The following is a 20,811-nucleotide window of genomic DNA, read 5'->3' as shown; positions in this document are numbered from 1 at the left end:
GCTTATTTATTCCATGAGGCACAGTCTGCCCAAGGAGGTGGTCCTTAGATTGAAGTACACCATGCTTCCAGCAAATGTTTCCTCATTATATGCTCCTTCTCCCTCATGTTGTTTGGTAAATTTTTACATCATGAAGACAGTTCTGTCTTGTGTCTCTCCCCAGAGACCTCTAGCTTAGTCACTCACTCATGATGATTTAACTGCTTTCTGACCTGTGAGGGGTTGGTTGACCTTCATCTAATCAGTCTGAAGGGAAGCTGTCTGTGCACAGCTTATTTCACATGCAGTAGTAACATGTAAAACAGACAATCCTATACAAGACAACTATTGTTTAATATTATTACTACTCTTAACATGGTGAAATCGAGAACCACCTATAGCTAAAGAAACTGCGACTACAACACCTCACACAAGAACAGTAATTGTACTCTGCAATTATTGTATTATAATAATTGACCAAAAAATTGCTGACTATCGGGGACATTCATTTTCCATTTCCTATGCCATGTCTAGTGTGACTGGTATACATCTTTCCTCACCAGACCGTTAATCTTTACCAGATATTCCCACTGCCCACAGAGTATACAGACACCATGTCTACAGACCCATGTAAATCTCACTTCTGTCCTCTGAACTCCTTAGCCCAGTCCCCTAGAGGGAAATATGGGTTGATAAAGAAACCCAAAAGGTCATGGTTATTCTCATCCGTTTTCCCAGAACTCTTGATTACCTTAACTGAGCACACTCTGTTGATGTCACATCTGCCAAAAACTCTTATTATAACATTATGTAATTGCCCTTGTGTGTTTCTGCACTGCGTGTGTACTTTGTCTTCTTGGCCCCAGATAACTGCAGGTTAAATTAGCTGGAGGTTAACAGCTCCAGTGCAAGGAGACATTTTCTATCACAAATCTACAAAACTATAGTTGCGAACTCCTGAGAGTAAATGCAATTTCAGTAAATTAGCTACATAGCCACTCACTTGCTTTATTATTATTTTTTTATGCTTACAACACAATACGCTTGTCTAGTGACCATCGAGTGGAATGCTTTATTGCTCTAATTTTACTGTACATACTGCAGGTGTGGCTTCTCCACAAATGAATAAATGTTAATGTTGTTAAACCCGGCGTGTAGGCGCTTTACTTACAAGAACATTTGTGAGGTGTAATTTTTCCACCACTAGAACACTTCCACCTCTGCATGTAAGGGAGGAAATCCAGTGCTAGCCTGCATTTTCCGTTTTTGGGCGACACTAGTAGTATGAGTAGTAGGATGATCTTACTGAGCTGGAAGGAAAACATTACTATACAGCACAGAGATGGAGAGCAATAACTACATAGGGTAGTCCACTACACTTCCTCAGACATGTTTTTGTTTTCAGGAAATACCAAAAAGAGAATGAAGTATAGCTTAATGAGCTTAAATCACAATGAAATACATACACACAGTATGTGCAGCATCACTTCTAAACTAGACACGTGCCAGCTATTGTTCAGACATACAAAACTGAGCACAATAAGATGAAAATATTACACTACTAATGCAGCTCTAATGTACATCTAAAAAGTATGTGGCCAAGGCAACTAAACAAATGCATGTCGCACTCCCACACTCCAGTGGGAGATTTTCTTGGTGAAAAACAACCCTCCTGCAACCTCTTCACTGGTCTTTCATCAACACATATTGTACTCCGCCCATAGTCTACACAAGGAAGCACTGCAGGAAGACCAACTCTAAACAAAACACTCAGTGTGCTGAATTCCACAGGAAAATCTGCCGTAAAATTCCACACCTCAGCTGCTCTATGTTCTCCTTACTGTTGGGATGTATTAACTCCCACCTCAGAAAAAAAACAAAAAACATATAGCAAGTGCCTCAGGTTAGGTTTTCCCTCCTCTCTTCTTGCTCACTTAATTGTTTCTGTGCCAGATTTGCTGATTCACGGGCACCTTAATTAAGGGACAGGGCTTCCATCACTCCCCACCTCTTCCAGAGAACCCAGGTTCCAGGTTGGTGGCATGGTCTGCAGTTTTTTTTTTTAAGTGATTTTAATGTATTTGCTCTTACCATTTTGCTGCACTGCATGTTTAAGACATGGGGCTCCTTTTGAGACCTGAGCTTTATCGTACCTCAGTGTGGAGTTGTTGGGGCTTTCCCCCTCATGTCTAGTTTAGAAAGGACACGTGTCTAGTTTAGAAAGGACAACTCTTTTCCCTCAAGTGTTGTCAAGTATGTGTGCGTGTCTAACATATACTCCTTGTCTGCAGTTGAACACTGTGTGTGACTTCATCCAGCCGAGCAGATCACACTGTGTGGGGAGACCAAAAAGATTAGACCAGTAACCAACTAATAATTGGCATGGCTGCTTGTTCCACCCTCACCGTGTGATTCCGCTGAGGATTGTTCCTCTTCTTCTCCAGGACAGGAGCTGTTGGGCCAAATCAGGTGGCATGTGGTGGAGATCCCCCCCACTCATCCTCTATCACAGCTCACTCAGGGTGTCATTGGATTACGTGGTGTGTTCGCATGTGGCGTATACCCTCAGGATTTTTCTCCCTTTTATTTTTATTTTTTCCTTTGGCTGGTCCCTCTGATGAGGTTAGCCCCAGCCCTGCTCCTAGCTTATCTTGCTAATTAGCTCATAGGTCTCAGTGCAATCTCTTACGTGCAGCAACTTGTACCTGTATCATCTAAATGTTGTCTGAGTCAGAGTGATATTTTACCCTATATTAAACCTTAGACATATTTTGGAATCATGTCCCTGGTCTGTCAGTGTTTTCAAGCCTGTGTGACCTTCTTGGGTCCTAGTAGTTAAATCTACCAACCTACCAAACTTCCCCTAGGTGGCATAGTTCACCCCCACCCCACTGGGTCATTCCACACAAGGATGTTGCAGTTCAGAACAAGGATTCAGTTTAAATTTATCCCAATTTGACCATTAGAGTTTTGTGCTGTGGATGACGTACACAAAATATTTATTTAATCTATAAAGAGCTTGTGTAAGCATACTGTAAGTCAGGGAAAAGAAGCTGAGCTCTACTCTGCACTTTTATCAAGGCTGGCGTTATCCCTTTACAGCACCTCTTGAAGGGTCACAGATAAGGCCAACACATCAGAGTGAGTGTAGGGTGGGGAGCACTGGCAGGAGGGTTTTTCTGTCTAGTCATTAAAATTATTTGTAGTTCAGACCATGCCCACACTAAAAAATAACATAACTTCAGACAAGTTCAAGCAAGGCCAAAATTCACATAAATTAGCTTGGGAATAGGGGAAACCACAGATTATTTAATTTCTTAAAAGTTTGCGGCTGTACAGTAGGTGCATTTATTGTATTTATTCATTTATTGTACAACAGGTTGACAGTTTTTAAGACCCTGAGTTTGTGCGATTGATGCATTCAAACTATTTACTGACTTACTAAGGTCTAGTTTAGATTTTTTTTTTGGTGTCCAGTCAACATAATTCTTGCAGTAACTCAGTTCTCATCCATTTACATAATGTGGAACAGGCATCTTTTGATAAGAGACATGGAATATTACTAGAGTTTTAAAGGCACTAGGGGAAAATAAAAAATAAAAGCAGGCTTAATCGTTTGTTGTTGTTGTTTTTTTTTTTACATTGAATGCAAAAGATATCACACTATTTCTATACTGTACAAACTATGTCACATGACTACAAACCACATCACATGCTCAAGTTCACTGGATTTCATACCCGTCTCCAACCACCTGCTCCCCTTGATATAACCCAGACATTCAAACACACTTTGGAAACTCTTGCTCCTAGCCAGTTCTAATGACATTACTAAGCCTTTGTTCTCATGTGTGTAGTGCCGCTCCTGACTTTGTTTCCATGTTTGCCCTAGTCTAACCTGATTGCTGATTGCCTTGCTTGTTTTTGAATGTGCTTTTGGAATTGTGCGTTTTGGATTTTCTGCCTGATTTATTATTAAATAAATCTGCACTTGCAACCTACACCATCACCGTGACATCAACAGGAAGGTATTGTATAGACTGCACTGTATTGTATGGACTCAATAAGACGCAACACTGATTTATTCATTTAACTTCATTCATCTTCAGTAACGGCTTTTCCCATCAAAGTACAGTCATCAGCACAGAGGACACTGCGGTTTCTTGGCAACATAATGAGCCATTTTTTCCCTCCTTATCTTACAAAGAGAGTAAAATGTGTAGCTGGTGGTGGTGGTGGTACAGGAAAATAATCTGCTTTGGGGTGCTAACCATGTTGTGTGTCCATAGTGTCGATTAATTTCCAATAACAGCACGCCCCATTGTGCTTTATTCCTTACTTAAATGCCTCCAGTGAAGGCTAACCTGTTCCTTTGTAGCTTCAGTTGGCTAGAATCAGCATTCAGTATTTAAAATATACATTCACTGGTCACTTTAATAGGAACTTGTTATTGATTCTAAGATTCCTGTTCTTGGCTGCAGGAGGAGAACCCAATGTGGTCTTCTGCTGTTGCATGCTGAGATGCTTTTCTACTCACCACGGTTGTAAAGAGTGATTATATGAGTTGCTACATCCTTCCTGGCAGCTTGACCCAATCTGGCCATTTTCCTCTGACCTCTCTTATTAACAAGGCATTTCCACCCACAAAACCGTCGCTCACTCAATGTTTTTTTGTTTTTCACACCATTCTGTGTAAACTCTAGAGAATGTTGTGTATGAAAACCCCAGGAGATCTGCAGTTTCTGAAATACTCAAACCAATCCATCTGGCACCAACACCCATACCGCAGTGAAAGTCACAGAGATCACAATTTTTCATATTCTGATGTTGAAAGTGAACATAAACTGAAGCTCTTCAGGGCTCGAAATTCATATATTTTTTCACCAGCCAGCCGGACTAGTTACCCTTCCAAAGTAACTAGCCAAACAGAAAATCAACTAGCCAAAATTTGTTCATGTATGAATTTTACTTCTGTCAAAAATAACACAAAAGAGAGTAGTTACCATTGTTCATGACTAATGTGCATTTATTTCAAGACCCGAGTATTTTGATACTGTTGTTAAATACATAAATGAGAACAACACAGAGCACCATAATATAATATCAACAAATAATAATATATTGGAAAACTTGGCAACTTGGTGTATGAGTATTGAAAACAAATATACTTACTATCATGACTATAGCATCCAAAATATTGCCTTCTCTGTAAAATGTCTGCGACTAGGCAACTCATATTTGGGATTGAGTGTGTTTAGTAATTTTTGGAAGCCTGTTTTTTCCACTATACTAATCGGGATCATGTCTTCGGCAATGACGTTAGTGACTGCATCCGTTATAGCTCTCCATCTCTGACTCGTTTTCTCATATGGGGTGGCTTTGGAGAACGAGGCCGCTATGGTCATTTGTTTAGCTTGTGTGTGTGTGTGTGTGGGGGGGGGGGGGGGGGGGGGGGAGGTTTAGCTCGTGGGCAAGTAGTTCGGAGTTTAAGAGACTCTTCATACTGTACCAGGTGAGTTTTCAGGTGATGGAACATATTTGTAGTGCTGCTGCCTTTCGTGATGACAGGGTTTTTTTGCACACTTTACAAACTGGCATTTGCTGTTCCACGTCCTCCTCACGATATCCAAAAAATGCCAGATGACTGACCCCTTACTAGTTTCTTTTAGGAACCAATTCATCCGCTTCCATTTTTAATTTGTCGCTGAAATTGACAGAGCTTACACGGTAGCCTATGCAACACTAGCGATTGCACAAACAGCCAGCGCTGTAAACCGAAACTAGAAAATCTTCCCGCAAGTTCCTTTCAGCACCGAGATGTCGCCCGGGATTGGTTGGAGAGTGGTGTGACGTTATTGTTTTTTTTTTTTTACCCTTAGGCAGCCTCTCACATTACTGCCTGAGGGACAGGGAGAAAACCACCGGAAAAGGTTTTAAACAAACGCAACAAACATGAAACAAACGCAAGTCGGCAGATGACCATAAAATACTCGATAGTTACGATATAATTTTATGTATCTCACACAGAATTTTCAGAGATATATCGTACAGCCCTAGTCTGAGTCTTCGCTTCATATATATTTTTTATTTTCAACTAGTGACAGGAATAACCCGCCAAATGACAAATTAAGTCGCCTTGGGCGACCAGACCACCGCGAATTTCAAGCCCTGCTCTTGATTTGTATCTGCATGATTTTATGCATTGTGCTGCTGTCAAGGGATTGGCTGATTGGAGAATTGCATAAAACAGCAGGTGGATGGGTGTACCTAATAAAGTGGCCATGAGTGTAAAAAAAAAATTATATATATATGTAAAAAATATATATATAATTTATTTATTATTTTTTTTACACACACACACACACACACACACACACACACACACTAGATATACAGTTTCTCTTGATAAAAAGCAGAACACGTATAGTTAATGCATGGCCTGTTTGGATTTCTGTGGGTATCAAAAATATAACCTGATATAAAACTGTAGCATTTGGTTCTGATGCGGATGTTAATTGAAAACAGCAAGAGCAAGTAACTTGGGCAAAAGAATTATTAATACATTATTGAAAATATATTATATTGAAAAACATGTCTTATAAACCCTATAAAGGAAAATTGTGCAATATTTGTGTCATCATATCTTTTATTATCAATCATCTTTCATAATTAATAGATTAAATAATGGCTATTAAGTAAGTCATGAATTAATAATTATTAATTAACTCCTTTGCAAATAATTAATAGGCATGTGTGTTGACCGTCATGATCACTCAATACTTGTATGTCAGAGTTTGGTCACACTGGTTTTTCAAGACATTCATACCTGCTTTATCGTGTCCTCTGTGTCCAAGGCCTCAGGCAGTGGTGTCTGTGAGAAGATACAGAAAAGAATATGATGAAGATATAGAGAACTAAACAGACAACTGATTAGTAATGAATGTGTAAACTTAATCTTATAATTAAGTGTGAGAAGCATAACAATTTTCACCATGGTCTTACAAGGAACTTAGCTAGACAGGAAACATCAGACTGTTGATGATGGCTAGAGGAATGCCATCTATTGCGCTTTTCTTAATAAAGCTACAAATATGTATAAGCAGAGTCATAGCACCCTGTCATGCATCTGGGGCGTGTGCAATTCATCATGACGCAATTATATTTCATACCACAAAAGAGGAATGTTGTCTGTGTTGATCAGCTGCTTCATAGACAGAGAAACTGAGACAGAGGTCGACGGATATGAAAACCTTGAGTTGTTCCCTTACTGCATACCATTAGAACAGGTTGGCAAAACTTGTATGAAAAATATTAGTCAGCAGCATAAATATCAACCTCAGATGAAAAACTTATATACTTTAATGTTCAGAATGTGAATTCAAATTTCAACAACACATAAATGTAAAATTCCAACTACAAACAACATGCCATCATTTGAAGCCCATATTTAAAAATAAATAAATAAATAAATAAATATAAAATAAAAATGGGATTTTCAATGGCTGTAATGCGTCATATACTTGAAAGTGTATTCGGTCTCAAGCTGCATGCATTTATGATGTGATCATCACTCTAGCAGCACTCAGAGCCTGTGGTTCTGCACTCATCAAGTGATACAAAGTCCTCTCATTTTCTTGCAATCAAAGCCTTGCCAAGCAAAATGAACCTCTTCCCATACTGCTTCAGTATGGTACTGCATGATAAGCACAAATGGAGGGATTTAAAGAATTAAATCAAGACATTAATTGGCATTTGATTCACTAAGGCCATAAAAGAGGTCTTTGGATTATTTACCAATGCATTTGTGAAATAGAACCATTTTCAATTAGCCTGTATTCTTGTCATTGTTATTTGGAATATGCCATATCCACAAAATCAATTATGTATTTTATATGATTTATCCTAGTCTGATTTTATCTGATGCATGTTTGAAGTATTCCGTATAAGGTATTATTCTATATTATTATTGGCTTGCGACACAAACAAACCTAATATTTATCTATATCATTAGGTCATTATGAATAGTCCAACCATCCATTATCCATAACCGCTTATCCTGTGCAGGGTCACAGGCAAGCTAGAGTCTATCCCAGCTGACTATGGGCAAGAGGCGGGGTACACCCTGGACAAGTCACCAGGGTCATCGCAGGGCTGACACAGAGACAAACAGCCATTCACACCTACGGTCAATTTAGAGCCACCAATTAGCCTAAAAAGCCTGCATGTCTTTGGACTGTGGGGGAAACAAGAGCACCCAGAGGAAACCCAAGCAGACACGGGAAGAACATGCAAACTCCACACAGAAAGGCCCCCCGTCGGCTGCTGGGCTCGAACCCAGAACCTTCTTGATGTGAGGCAACAGTGCTAACCACTACACTACCGTGCCGCCGTCATTATCAATAGTGATTGTTAAAATAAAATGCAGCAAACTTGCACTTAAAATGGGAAGGCTGTTACTGACTGTTGATCAGGGGTATGCCTAGGACTGGGCTATTGGGCTGAAGCCTTGGATATTTGGATATCTATAGCCCTGAACCGATCCTGCCAGCCGTAGGTTACCTTCACTTTTGAATGGTAGAGCCATGGCGTAGGTTAACATTTCTATCACATACAGTTAGGTCCATACATATTTGGACAGAGACAACATTTTTCTAATTTTGGTTCTGTACATTACCACAATGAATTTTGAACAAAACAATTCAGATGCAGTTGAAGTTCAGATTTTCAGCTTTAATTCAGTGGGTTGAACAAAATAATTGCATAAAAATGTGAGGAACTAAAGCATTTTTTAAACACAATCCCTTCATTTCAGGGGCTCAAAAGTAATTGGACAAATTAAATAATTGTAAATAAAATGTTCATTTCTAATACTTGGTTGAAAACCCTTTGTTGGCAATGACTGCCCTTTAGTCTTGAACTCATGGACATCACCAGACGCTGTGTTTCCTCCTTTTTAATGCTCTGCCAGGCCTTCAATCTGTGACAGATGTCCAACAGGGTGCCTCCATGTCCAAAGTCGTTGGGCAGGTTTCTGGAAACATGTATTTCCTGCTAGGAGATTGTGTTGAAGCAAGAAATCTTCCAGGAAGTCTCCATTCCTGTTTGTTGATTGATGATACGAGAACTTCCCAGTGATGTGAGTGTTGAAATCTCCTCCAACTAAAAGCATTGCATGTGGTGGTACAGCAGAAACTGCATCACTTAAGTGTTGGTAAAACTCATCTACTTCTTCAACTGGAAGGTGGTTGTGTGGGGGGTAGCAGGACATGATAATAGTCTTTGGGTTTCCTTTAAACACAGCAGTGACAATGCGCTTGCTGACTTTGGTGACACTGATGAGAAGGGGGAGGAGTTGAGTTGGGGAACTCCAGACTGCAATGCAGGACCGAGAGTGCTGGAAGACGAAATTCATGCGTGGCACTGACTCTGTCGGATGAGTAGTAGTAGTAGTAGCCAGGCCTTTACTGCAGTGGTTTTCAGTTGTTGTTTGTTTGTGGGCCTTTCTGTCTGAAGTTTAGTCTTTAACAAGTGAAATGCATACTCAATTGGGTTGAGATCAGGTGACTGACTTGGCCATTCAAGAATATTCTACTTCTTTGCTTTAATAAACTCCTGGGTTGCTTTGGCTTTATGTTTTGGGTCATTGTCCATCTGTATTATGAAACAATGACCAATTAGTTTGGCTGCATTTGGCTGGATTTGAGCACACAGTACGTCTCTGAATATCTCAGAATTCATCCGGCTGCTTCTGTCCTGTGTCACATCATCAATAAACACTAGTGACCCAGTGCCACTAGCAGCCATGTATCCCCAAGCCATCACACTGCCTCCGCTGTGTTTTACAGATGATGTGGTATGCTTTGGATCATGAGCTGTACCGTGCCTTCACCATACTTTTTTCTTTTCATCATTCTGGTAGAGGTTGATCTTGGTTTCATCTGTCCAAAAAATGTTCTTCCAGAACTGTGCTGGCTTTTTTAGATGCTTTTTTAACAAAGTCCAATCTAGCCTTTTTATTCTTGAGGCTTATGAGTGGCTTGCACTGTGCAGTGAACCCTCTGTATTTACTTTCATGCAGTCTTCTCTTTTTGGTAGATTTGGATATTGATACGCTTACCTCCTGGAGAGTGTTGTTCACTTGGTTGGCTGTTGTGAAGGGGTTTCTCTTCACCATGGAAATTATTCTGCGATCATCCACCACTGTTGTCTTCTGTGGGCATCCAGGTCTTTTTGCATTGATGAGTTCACCAGTGCTTTCTTTCTTTCTCAGGATGTACCAAACTGTAGATTTTGCCACTCCTAATATTGTAGCAATTTCTCAGATGTTTTTTTTTCTGTTTTCGCAGCTTAAGGATGGCTTGTTTCACCTGCATGGAGAGCTCCTTTGACCGCATGTTTTCTTCACAGCAAAATCTTCCAAATGCAAGCACCACACCTCAAATCAACTCCAGGCCTTTTATCTGCTTAATTGAGAATGACATAACGAAGGAATTGCCCACACCTGCCCATGAAATAGCCTTTGAGTCAATTGTCCAATTACTTTTGGTCCCTTTAAAAACGGGGTGGCACAGGTTAAGGAGCTGAAACTCCTAAACCCTTCATCCAATTTTAATGTGGATACCCTCAAATGAAAGCTGAACTTTAAATGAAAGCATGGACTTTATGTCCATGTCCATTATATAACTATAACTTGAATATGTTTCAGTAAACAGGTAAAAAAAAACAAAATTTGTGTCAGTGTCCAAATATACATGGACCTAACTGTAATTTCGATGAGTCTGATCATTTGGGTATTCAAATCTGATCCTCAGCAATTCCCTGGCTCCTCCCCCAGCATTCTCCTACCTCTGCAGAGCTACTGTCTCATTTTGATTTTCACCAAATACACACACACACACACACACACACACACACACACACACACACACACACACACACACTTCCCTGATCTCTCCTGGCTTTTCAAATATTTATTAGAACATAAGATGTGAAACTTTTGTTGACATTATAGTTACCCTGGTTAACCAATGCACTATGTTATACTTCATCTGTATAAATTGAGATCATCATCATAATTTTCGATCAGGAAGATTAGCTAATGTTATAGTCAACATTTCTGCTCAGTAAAATCCAAAGTTAAAGTCCTTCCCGCACCATGTGGCGCATTGGGCAGCGCCGATCTCCGTTTCCGCAGCCCTCGGCCTCTCGCCTATTACATAGCTAGGGTTACAGTGGGGGGCTAGTCCTCTGGTAACCACGAGAGTTTAACTCCCCACTCACATCTGTATTGCAGCGTGCCTTGCCAGATGGCAGAAGGTACCATTTTTATGATGGTCTTTGGCATGACCCGACCGTGAATAGAACTCACGATCTCCCGATCGACACGCTACCACTAGGCCATTAGCCGGTCAGTAAAATCCAATGATTTGTATAATTAGGGAAGCAGACTGTGCGTTTCCTCCTACATTTGTAGTTTTGCATATTCATGGAAATTCTGGTTTATTTAGTTTAGATGGGCGGCACGGTGGTGAAGTGGTTAGCGCTGTCGCCTCACAGCAAGAAGGTCCGGGTTCGAGCCCTATGGCTGGCGAGGGCCTTTCTGTGCGGAGTTTGCATGTTCTCCCCGTGTCCGCGTGGGTTTCCTCCGGGTGCTCCGGTTTCCCCCACAGTCCAAAGACATGCAGGTTAGGTTAACTGGTGACTCTAAATTGACCGTAGGTGTGAATGTGAGTGTGAATGGTTGTCTGTGTCTATGTGTCAGCCCTGTGATGACCTGGCGACTTGTCCAGGGTGTACCCCACCTTTCGCCCGTAGTCAGCTGGGATAGGCTCCAGCTTGCCTGCGACCCTGTAGAAAGATAAAGCGGCTAGAGATAATCAGATGAGATGAGATTTAGTTTAGATGTCTACAGACATCAGAAGGTTTTCTTGTTGGAGAGCTGGAGCAGGAGCTGAGGGTGTAATTCAGCAGGAAACGGTTAGTCAGAGGCTACAGGGAGAGCAGTAATGTCATTTTACTTTTCAAGGTTGAAATGATGAAATGGGAAAACCAGTCTTTTTCTCACACTGATCAGCTGTGTTTAAAATAAACCCAAACAAAATGTTGACAAATGTTCATCTGTGAAACCTTTCCTGATGAATAAAACGTGATGTGACGAGAGAGATGAGTGTAAAGTTACTCAGTCAGAGGCTGTTGGAACGACTAGCTATTTTACCTAATGTTAACCTGGCTAGGTTAGCCTTTGTGTTGATTGTATACATTTTAAACATGTTTAATCAGATGAGTTTGAACAGAGTGACGTGTACATATGTGACCCCTCACCGAATCCAGGGACACGTCGGCCGAAACGAATCCGAGATGATCGCAAAAGAAGCATTTTTTTTTCGAAATTTGTGATTTTTGTTTTTTTCCATCATGTGCAAGTTGAGATCTTGAAGAATGCAATCAGTATTTCAGATAATAGATTGTTTTGTTGGAAAAGCATACATTTTTTGTTGCAAATTGTCTCGTTTTTGTCAGGACTGTAGCCTGCTGGGGTGTGTGGGTAAACTACCATATGGGCCATTCACATGATGATTTAAGTCTTTTGGGGTTTTTTTTCGCGAATCAGCTGTATGATACGAGTTGAGCGCATGGCTACTTAGCTGCATACAGGCATGTAATTTCACTATGGAATGAGTTACTAAACAGAGCGCAGAGGAGCTGAAACACCGCGAAGCAAACAGACACATGGTATTTACATCGGAGATAACCATTTCTAGCAAAAAAAAACAAAAACGCAACCTCATTTTCCAGATTGAATGGAATACTTGAATGATCGGATGATACACGGACCGTTCTAGGATTACATTCCATCGGAGGCATTGGTGTGTGCAAGGCGCCGTTTCTCTTTCTGATGGGGTAAGTTTATTAATCTAAGGCTGTGTGGTTATTTTTGCATGTAATGGAGAGTATTGTGGTTTGGTTAAGCCTAGGTCACAACCGGACATACGATTTTTTGACCGTGCGATTTTTGGCGTTTCCCCAAAATCGCTGCGTTTTTTTTTTTTCATGGAGAAAAGGTGATGATACACGGGGCAACTTTTTGGGCAATGTTGCCGAGCAATGTTGCTGGCAACGGGCAACCAGGTGAGACACAGGGCAACTTTTCAGGGCAACTAACAATGGGCAACAACAGTTAGCAACGGCAGTTTACAGTTAGCTAAAAAAAAAAAAAAAAAAAATCGATGTCTTAATTTTTGCTGTGACCATTTAATCAAGCTGTCTGTTGTTTTTTAGAGCTTTGGTGAGGTAAATTCCTCCATATAGAATATTAAAATAACAACTTACCGGCGTAAAAACAGATGAGGAGTCTCTCCATCTCTTCACTCCACTGACATTGAGTGGCCGCCATATTTGTTTGAAATTTCTGATCCGAACCTCACCGGAGGTCACATGACTCGATACTCACGTTCTGATTGGCTTATCTCAAAAAGTTGCCAGAGATTATCAAAACCATTCAGAAAGAAACAATGTTGCCCAATCTCAATAGAAAAGAGTCAAAACGCAATTGCCCAGCAACATTGCTCAGCAACATTGCCCAAAAAGTTGCCCCGTGTATCATCACCAAAAGACGCGCGTTGGCCGTAAGCTTGTCTTGCAACCTGAAAAAAACGTAAGCGCCCGTAGAGTTTGTTTGACATGACAAAGAACCTCTGCGGCCGGTCTGCGGCTCGAAAATCAGCACATCACACGCGCGCTCTCCGTGCGTTTCACGCGTGCTCTCCGTGCGTTTCTTGCGTTTTTTGCATGTAGACCGGCCGTAGGAGCACGTACTGTACGACCGGTTGTGACCGAGGCTTTACATGAAACTAGTGTTGTGTTAGTTGTGTCATCATCGTGCTCTCTTTCTTTCTTACGGTGTGAGTAATTTTTCAACCACAAAACGTTAAAGTATACTTTAGGACTTATTTTTGTACTTCATAATTGTGTTGGGCATACTTTGCATGGAAGGAAAATTGATGTGGTGATAGGGTGACCACCTGTCCCGCATAGCGCGTGCGCGTACAGCATTTGAAGCCGAATTTACGCGTCCCGCAAATTCTGAACGTGTCCCGCATAATCGATGCTTGCTGAGGGGGATGTCGCTCTCCCCGGGCCACCCAGGCAGCCAAACGAATATTACTTGACATTTCAGCACACCGCCGTTGCCACTATAGACTGTAGAACAAAACCACACACACACACCCCTCACAACTGACTGGTTGTTGTCAACTTTTTGTTGTTGCCATGACACCGCACTCACGTGCACAGACAGTGACGAGGGACGCAGGTGCAACGCATGCATTGCTTTCATATTAAAAAATGGAGAAAGGTACCGGGGAGATGGCAGGTGAGGCACCGCCACCTCCAGTTAAAAAGAGAAGGTGTATGTACAGGAAAGAGTGGGAAAATGAATATTTGTGGCTGAAAGGGGTTGAGGGGGATACCGAGAGGGCTTTCTTTGACCTTTGCAAAACTTCTTTCTCAATCGGACATGCATGCATGGATCTTAGTTCCATGGCGGGGAATACGATGTGAAACGACACAGGCTCGCGGAGACTCACAAGAAACATGTGCAACAGAAAGAAACGTCTAAATCTATGGATGCTTTCCTCCGACCTAAAAACGACTCTCTAGCTAACAAAGTGACTGCGGTTGTGAGTTAAGAGACTTTTTCTACTGTTTCTGTGGTGCTGAGCCACTACAATTCCTGTTAATCCACTGAAAACTAAATGCATGGAGACTTCACTATTCCTGCTGTACTGATGCACTGCAAAGCCTCAGACTCAATATTATATTATGATTGATTTAAAGTGAATAAATTGTAATGGAAAATAAATAAAATTGAGTAGCTTCAGTAAATCACAAGTGGAAGTGTGTCTGTCAAGTCATTGAATGGTCAAAATATTATGAATGTTTATGAAAAAAAAAAAAAAACACATTTGGTGGCCTGTTCATGACCATACATCACCAATAACAGCAGAATAGGGTATTATTGATATACCATGTAAGGTAGTATGTGCTAGAAATGGGTAAACCACTATCTGTGAGTCTTCCAGCGACCGGCGCGGCGCATTGGGGGCGGCGTCCCACATTGTCCCTCAAAAACATACCCCTTGTCCCCCCTTGGGCTTATGAGCAGGTGGTCACCCTATGTGGTGATCTTTGTTTACATGAAAGTAGTATCGTGCTAGCTTGTAGGGGGTAGAGCTTTCCTTAATGTCATGCAAATGAGCACCATTATGTGCCCGCCCTACACCCAGAGTAGCTGAGATGGAAAACTTTGAGGGCGATTTTCTCCCTTTTCTGTTTTAAGAGGTATGCACTTTCAAAAGGCCACACATTCTTCAAATATTGTCAGATCTCCACATGGAAGGCATCATTGGAAAGCTTAGAAACTGTACTTTCTGAATCTGACAATAACTCAAAATGCCCCTGGGCAGACATGTGTCCCTGGATTCTGTTTTCTGACACATATTGTCTTTGATAGCACTTGTGCTAGAAATAAGTCAGTTAGTTATACAGTGTCTTGCAAAAGTATACATCCCCCTTGGTGTTTGTCCTGTTTTGTTGCATTACAAGTTGGAATTAAAATGGATTTTTGGAGGGTTAGCACCATTTGATTTGCACAACATGCCTACCACAAAGGTGCAAGTTGTTTTTTTTTTAAATTGTGACGCAAACAATAACTAAGATGAAAAAACAGAAATCTGGTGTGCGCGTAGGTATTCACCCTCTTTCGTATGAAACCCCGAAATAAGAGCTGGTCCAAACAATTAACTTCATAAGTCACTTAATTAGTTGATTAAGATCCACCTGTGTGCAATTAAAGTGTCACATGATCTGTCACATGATGTCTGTATAAATCAACCTGTTCTGGAAGGACCCTGACTCTGCAACACCACTAAGCAAGCAACATGAAAACCAAGGAGCACTCCAAACAGGTCAGAGACAAAGTTTTTTCAAAGCTGTGGAGAAGTATAGATCAGGATTGGGTTATAAAAAAAAAAAAACCTTGAATATCCCACAGAGCACCATTAAATCCATCCATCCATCGCCGCTTATCCTGTCCTACAGGGTCACAGGCAAGCTGGAGCCTATCCCAGCTAATTATGGGTGAGAGGCAGGGTACACCCTGGACAAGTCGCGAGGTCATCGCAAGGCTGACACATAGACAACCATTCACACTCACATTCACACCTACGGTCAATTTAGAGCCACCAATTAGCCTAACCTGCATGCCTTTGGACTGTGGGGGAAACCGGAGCACCCGGAGGAAACCCACGCGGACATGGGGAGAGCATGCAAACTCCACACAGAAAGGCCCTTGTCGGCCGCTGGGCTCAAACCCACTACACCACCATGCCACCCACCATTAAATCCATTATAGCAAAATGGAAAGAATATGTCACCACTACAAATCTGAAAAGAGAAGGCTACCTACCAAAACTCACAGACCGGGCAAGGAGGGCATTAATCAGAGATGCAACAAAGACATCAAAGATAACACTGAAGGAGCTGCAAAGATCCACAGCGGAGATGGGAGTATCTGTCCATAGGACCACTTTAAGCTGTACACCCCACAGAGCAGGGCTTTAAGGAAGAGTGGCCAGAAAAAAGCCATTGTTTCAAGGAAAAAAAAAGAAAAAAGAAAGAAAACATGTTTGGAGTTTGAGCAACAGCATGTGGAAGACTCCCCAAACACATGAAAGAAGATTCTCTGGTCAGACGAAACTAAAATTGAACTTTGCCATCATGGGAAACGCCATGCGTGATGCAAACCCAACACTTCCCATCACCCTGAGAACACCATTCCTACAGTGATGCGTGGTGGTGCGGCAGCATCATGCTGTGGGGATGGTGTTCATTGACAGGGACAGGAACGCTGGTCAGGATTGAGAGAAAACTGGATGGCACTAAACACAGGGCAATTCTGGAGGAAAACCTGTTTAAGTCAGCCAGAGGTTTGAGACTGAGATGAAGGTTCCCAATTCAGCAGGGCAATGACCCTAAACATACTGCTAAAACTACACTGGTTGAAAGGGAAACATTTAAATCTCTTGGAATGGCCTAGTCAAAGCTCAGACCTCAATCCAATTGAGAATCTGTGGCATAACTTGAAGACTGCTGTACATCAACGCAACCCAACTAACTTGAAGGAGTTGGAGCAGTTTTGCCTTGAGGAATGAGCAAAAATCCCAGTGGCTACATGTGCTAAGCTAATAGAAACATACCCCAAGAGACTTACAGTTGTAATTGCAGCAAAAGGTGGCTCTACAAAAGTATTAACTTTTTTTTGGGGGGGGGTGAATACCTATGCACACTCCAGATTTCTGTTTTTTCATCTTATTGTTTGTATCACAGTAAAAAAAAAAAAAATGCACCTTTAAAGTGGTAGACATTGTGTAAATCAAATGGTGCTAACCCCCCCAACAATCCATTTTAATTCCATCTTGTAATGTGAAAAAAAAAAAACAGGAGAAACACCAAGGGGGATGAATACTTTTGTAAGACACTGTATAACGAGTGGAACTGTTGTCATTATCAACTCTATGTGATAACAATTGTCTTATGTAACTTTGGAGATGAGCTCATGTAGCAATACTGAATATTTAGGAGCTACATCCCTGCCTCTCTTTTCTCAATAATGTTCCAAAAGAGAGAGAGAGAGAGAGAGAGAGAGAGAGAGAGAGAGAGAAAAAAAGATAGAACAGAGAATGGCCCTGGGGTGGGCATGGAGACAACATGTGGGCTAAGCCCCTGATCTCAGTATACTCTATACATGCCCCTACTGTGGATGTCCCAACAGCAAAAACAAACAAACAATAATAAAGCCTTGCTCCAAGCTGGCAGGCAGAAATGTCCTCGCACCTTATCTAAGCTGTGTACATTCCCTAAAACTCCTGTAAACTGCACTTCCACTTTTGCTGGCAGGACCGGTTTATAACCCTTCTTTTACAACACTCAGTCAGGTGTTGCATGATATCAATTTTCTGACTTATGCAATGTTATAGTGACAAAGGAGGACTAAACTGGTCTGTTTATGTAGCAACCTTGTGTGCTACTGTAATTTTCTGGGTCTTGAGAAAACTTGGCCCCAAGCTCGATAAATAGATAACCCACCAATGTTCCTGAACCTCAGGTGTGCTTTTTAAATTGATGTCTGTGGTCCATTGGGTTGTATGGAGCACACTTTGTGCTGGAATTCTATCTCCAAATCTTTAAGAGCTGATGTGTGTACACTGTGACACTGGCGTCCTTTGAACCACTATTCTCTGAATGCCCTTGAGGTTTTCCAGCAACCAAATAAGCAAAAGATTTACCATCATTTAATGTGGAAATGCTGATAATATAATCTTAGCTATTTGATCAACCGTGATTCAGTGTATCCATTTTCAGTCCCTGAGCCCTAATGAATCATTTCCATTTAGGTACATAGCATTTTTTTTAGATAAGAAAATATTGTCCTACATTTAGAATGAGTTCTTTATTTAGTCACAATATAAAGTGGTGTTCAAGCACACCAACAATGCTCTAGCCACTCCGAATGGGTTGCAAAGTCAGGCAAGTCATATTCTCAGTCTGTAAATTCCTCAGAGCTAATATTGGTGTCATGTATGAACAGACAGAGCTATAGGGAGTTCAACTAAGTCATAAACAAATCTTGCTGAATTGAAATTCCTAAAATGCTAAACATCAAAAGTGTCAAAGAGCTGCAAATGTGCAGTGAACACACGAAGGTAATGAGAACTGACAGTGTTTCAGGTTAAAGTTAGTGGCATTCTGGGTGTTTGTGTGCAAAAGGTCTTGACTTTGACAATAAACAATAAGCTATAAATAGTTGGTTCTTAATACTTTTGGCCAGGCCACACACACACACACACCCTTGCAAAGACAATGGAGAACACCATGTTTCGAATCCTGTGCTGTCTGTTTGTTTTTGGGTCATATCTTGAGGATATCTGGAAGATGTGCTGTAAACTATTGGTAGAAGTCTTACAGCAAGTGCTTTAACATCAACAAACAAATAAAATAGGTCTCAAAACTAGGTCTAATTTTTTTTTCTATTTTACATTTAAGTTTAAAGTTTAAATAATTCTTTGAATGAACTAACTGCTACAGTACATGAGACACACTGAACGCTTACCCAGCTGATGCCCCTGATGGCTACTTTCTCCACTGAACAGCGATCAGGGAACACTTGGTAACTGGAGCTCCGAAACAGATGCATTTTTGTACACGAATTCGACATCAAACACTTTTTGTCAGAGAACATCTGCAGCTGGATTACATGATAAAGTGAACTATACACAGCCCGATACACTCTCAGTGTCGCTGCTCTCCAGTGGAGCTTCACACCGCGCCGATACAGGCATCCCGCTTCACAGGTCCTGCACACCGCCAACACCTGACGCTCCACGCGTGTGTGTTCCTGCATGCGCGAGTAAACCTGCGCTCTATGCAAATACCGACAGGAACAGACCACCCACTCCTCCCACCACTGGAGGAACAGACACTCCCACATAGTCGCTTGTAACATCAACAGCAACATCTGGGTGCGACGCAGGAATCCTGGATATGACAATTATAATGAAACCTGTTACAGAACAGTCAAAAATTTGATTATTGCTAATTTAAAGGGGTCTATAAGACCCTTGTGCGTGACGTCACGCATTACGTGATATTTTCTCCTGGGAGACAACCAGACTGCGTCTTTCCTGCTTAATCTGTCTTAAATATGGTTCATTTTTGTGCTGTTTTTGGTTGTTCCAATCGTTCAAATGGAGAAAAACATAAAAGGTATTACCATCTCCCTGGAACCTTGTCTTGAACTTCTGATAGTGGCTTAAGAACTTGACTTGGGCATTTCTTTAGAAATAAAATCTCTCTGATCCGGGAGTAGGAAGATTTTTTTTCTTCTTCGCAGTAGTAGGAAGAATCCAGTACGCCTTTTTTTATCTGTAACTGTCAGTGAATCCCTTTGTTTCACTCCAGCTTTGAGCTCACAACAACGATGCTATGTGAGAACAGTTCTCTCCAAGGCCTGCCATACAGTCGCAGTGTGTGGCCACGATCTTGCCATTTTCTTCACTGACAATCCATGAAGTTAAAAGTTTTTTTGGTCATTCTTTGCGAGTGGTTAACCTGGAATAGAATATAGGTTGTATTCAGGTACGTGACTTTTGCTTGTGAGTTTACTTCCGGTGAATGAAGTGGTGGTCAGGCAAAGTGATTTGGCCGCTGTTATGCAAAGAGCTAGTGAAACCATCTCTGACTATTTTCGCAATTTAGAGACACGGTCAATATCCCTTCAGAAAGCTGCTCTTTGCAATGGGATAGATCCTTATGTGCTAGTAAGAAGGATTTTTCCTTCTTCTTTCAGCTGCTCCTGTTAGGGGTCGCCACGGATCTGATCTGCATATTTGATTTGGCATTGGTTTTTACACTGGTTGCTCTTCCTGACCCAACGCTCCCCAATCTATCCGGACTTGGAACCGGCACCAAGTATGCACTGTCTTGTGGAACCCCAGTGGCTGGGTATTTTACCTAATCTGCATGTCTTTGAACTGTAGGGGAAACCGGAGCACCCAGAGGAAACCCACTCAGACACAGGGAGAGCATGCAAACTCCACACAGAAAGGCCCCCGTCAGCCGTGAGATTCAAACCCGGAACCTTCTTGCTGTGAGGCGACAGTGCGAACCACTCCACCATTGTGCCACCCCAAAGAAGGATTTTTCCTACGACTTGGAAAATGATCCATCTGTTGAGTTCTCCGACATCTCAAACTATCTGGTGCTGCAGACATCATTCTA

The 20,811-nt window shown here is 41.5% G+C and overlaps 1 protein-coding gene across 1 annotated transcript in view; it reads right to left on the bottom strand.

The window, feature by feature from the left end:
* The window catches only part of rapgef3 (Rap guanine nucleotide exchange factor (GEF) 3), an 88,743-nt gene extending 69,309 nt beyond the window's left edge, over positions 1 to 19,434 (bottom strand). Inside the window, exons 1-2 of the mRNA XM_060937356.1 lie at positions 19,145 to 19,434; positions 6,803 to 6,847 (exon numbers count right to left, since the gene is read on the bottom strand). Of these exons, the coding sequence (XP_060793339.1) occupies positions 6,803 to 6,847; positions 19,145 to 19,273 (174 nt within the window). The 5' untranslated portion in view covers positions 19,274 to 19,434. The remainder of the gene's footprint in view (positions 1 to 6,802; positions 6,848 to 19,144) is intronic.
* Between the last annotated feature and the right edge of the window lie 1,377 nt (positions 19,435 to 20,811).

Source organism: Neoarius graeffei, chromosome 13 (genome assembly GCF_027579695.1).
Source record: "Neoarius graeffei isolate fNeoGra1 chromosome 13, fNeoGra1.pri, whole genome shotgun sequence".
NCBI classification, from domain to species: domain Eukaryota; kingdom Metazoa; phylum Chordata; class Actinopteri; order Siluriformes; family Ariidae; genus Neoarius; species Neoarius graeffei.
This window is presented reverse-complemented; position numbering and strand designations above follow the sequence as displayed.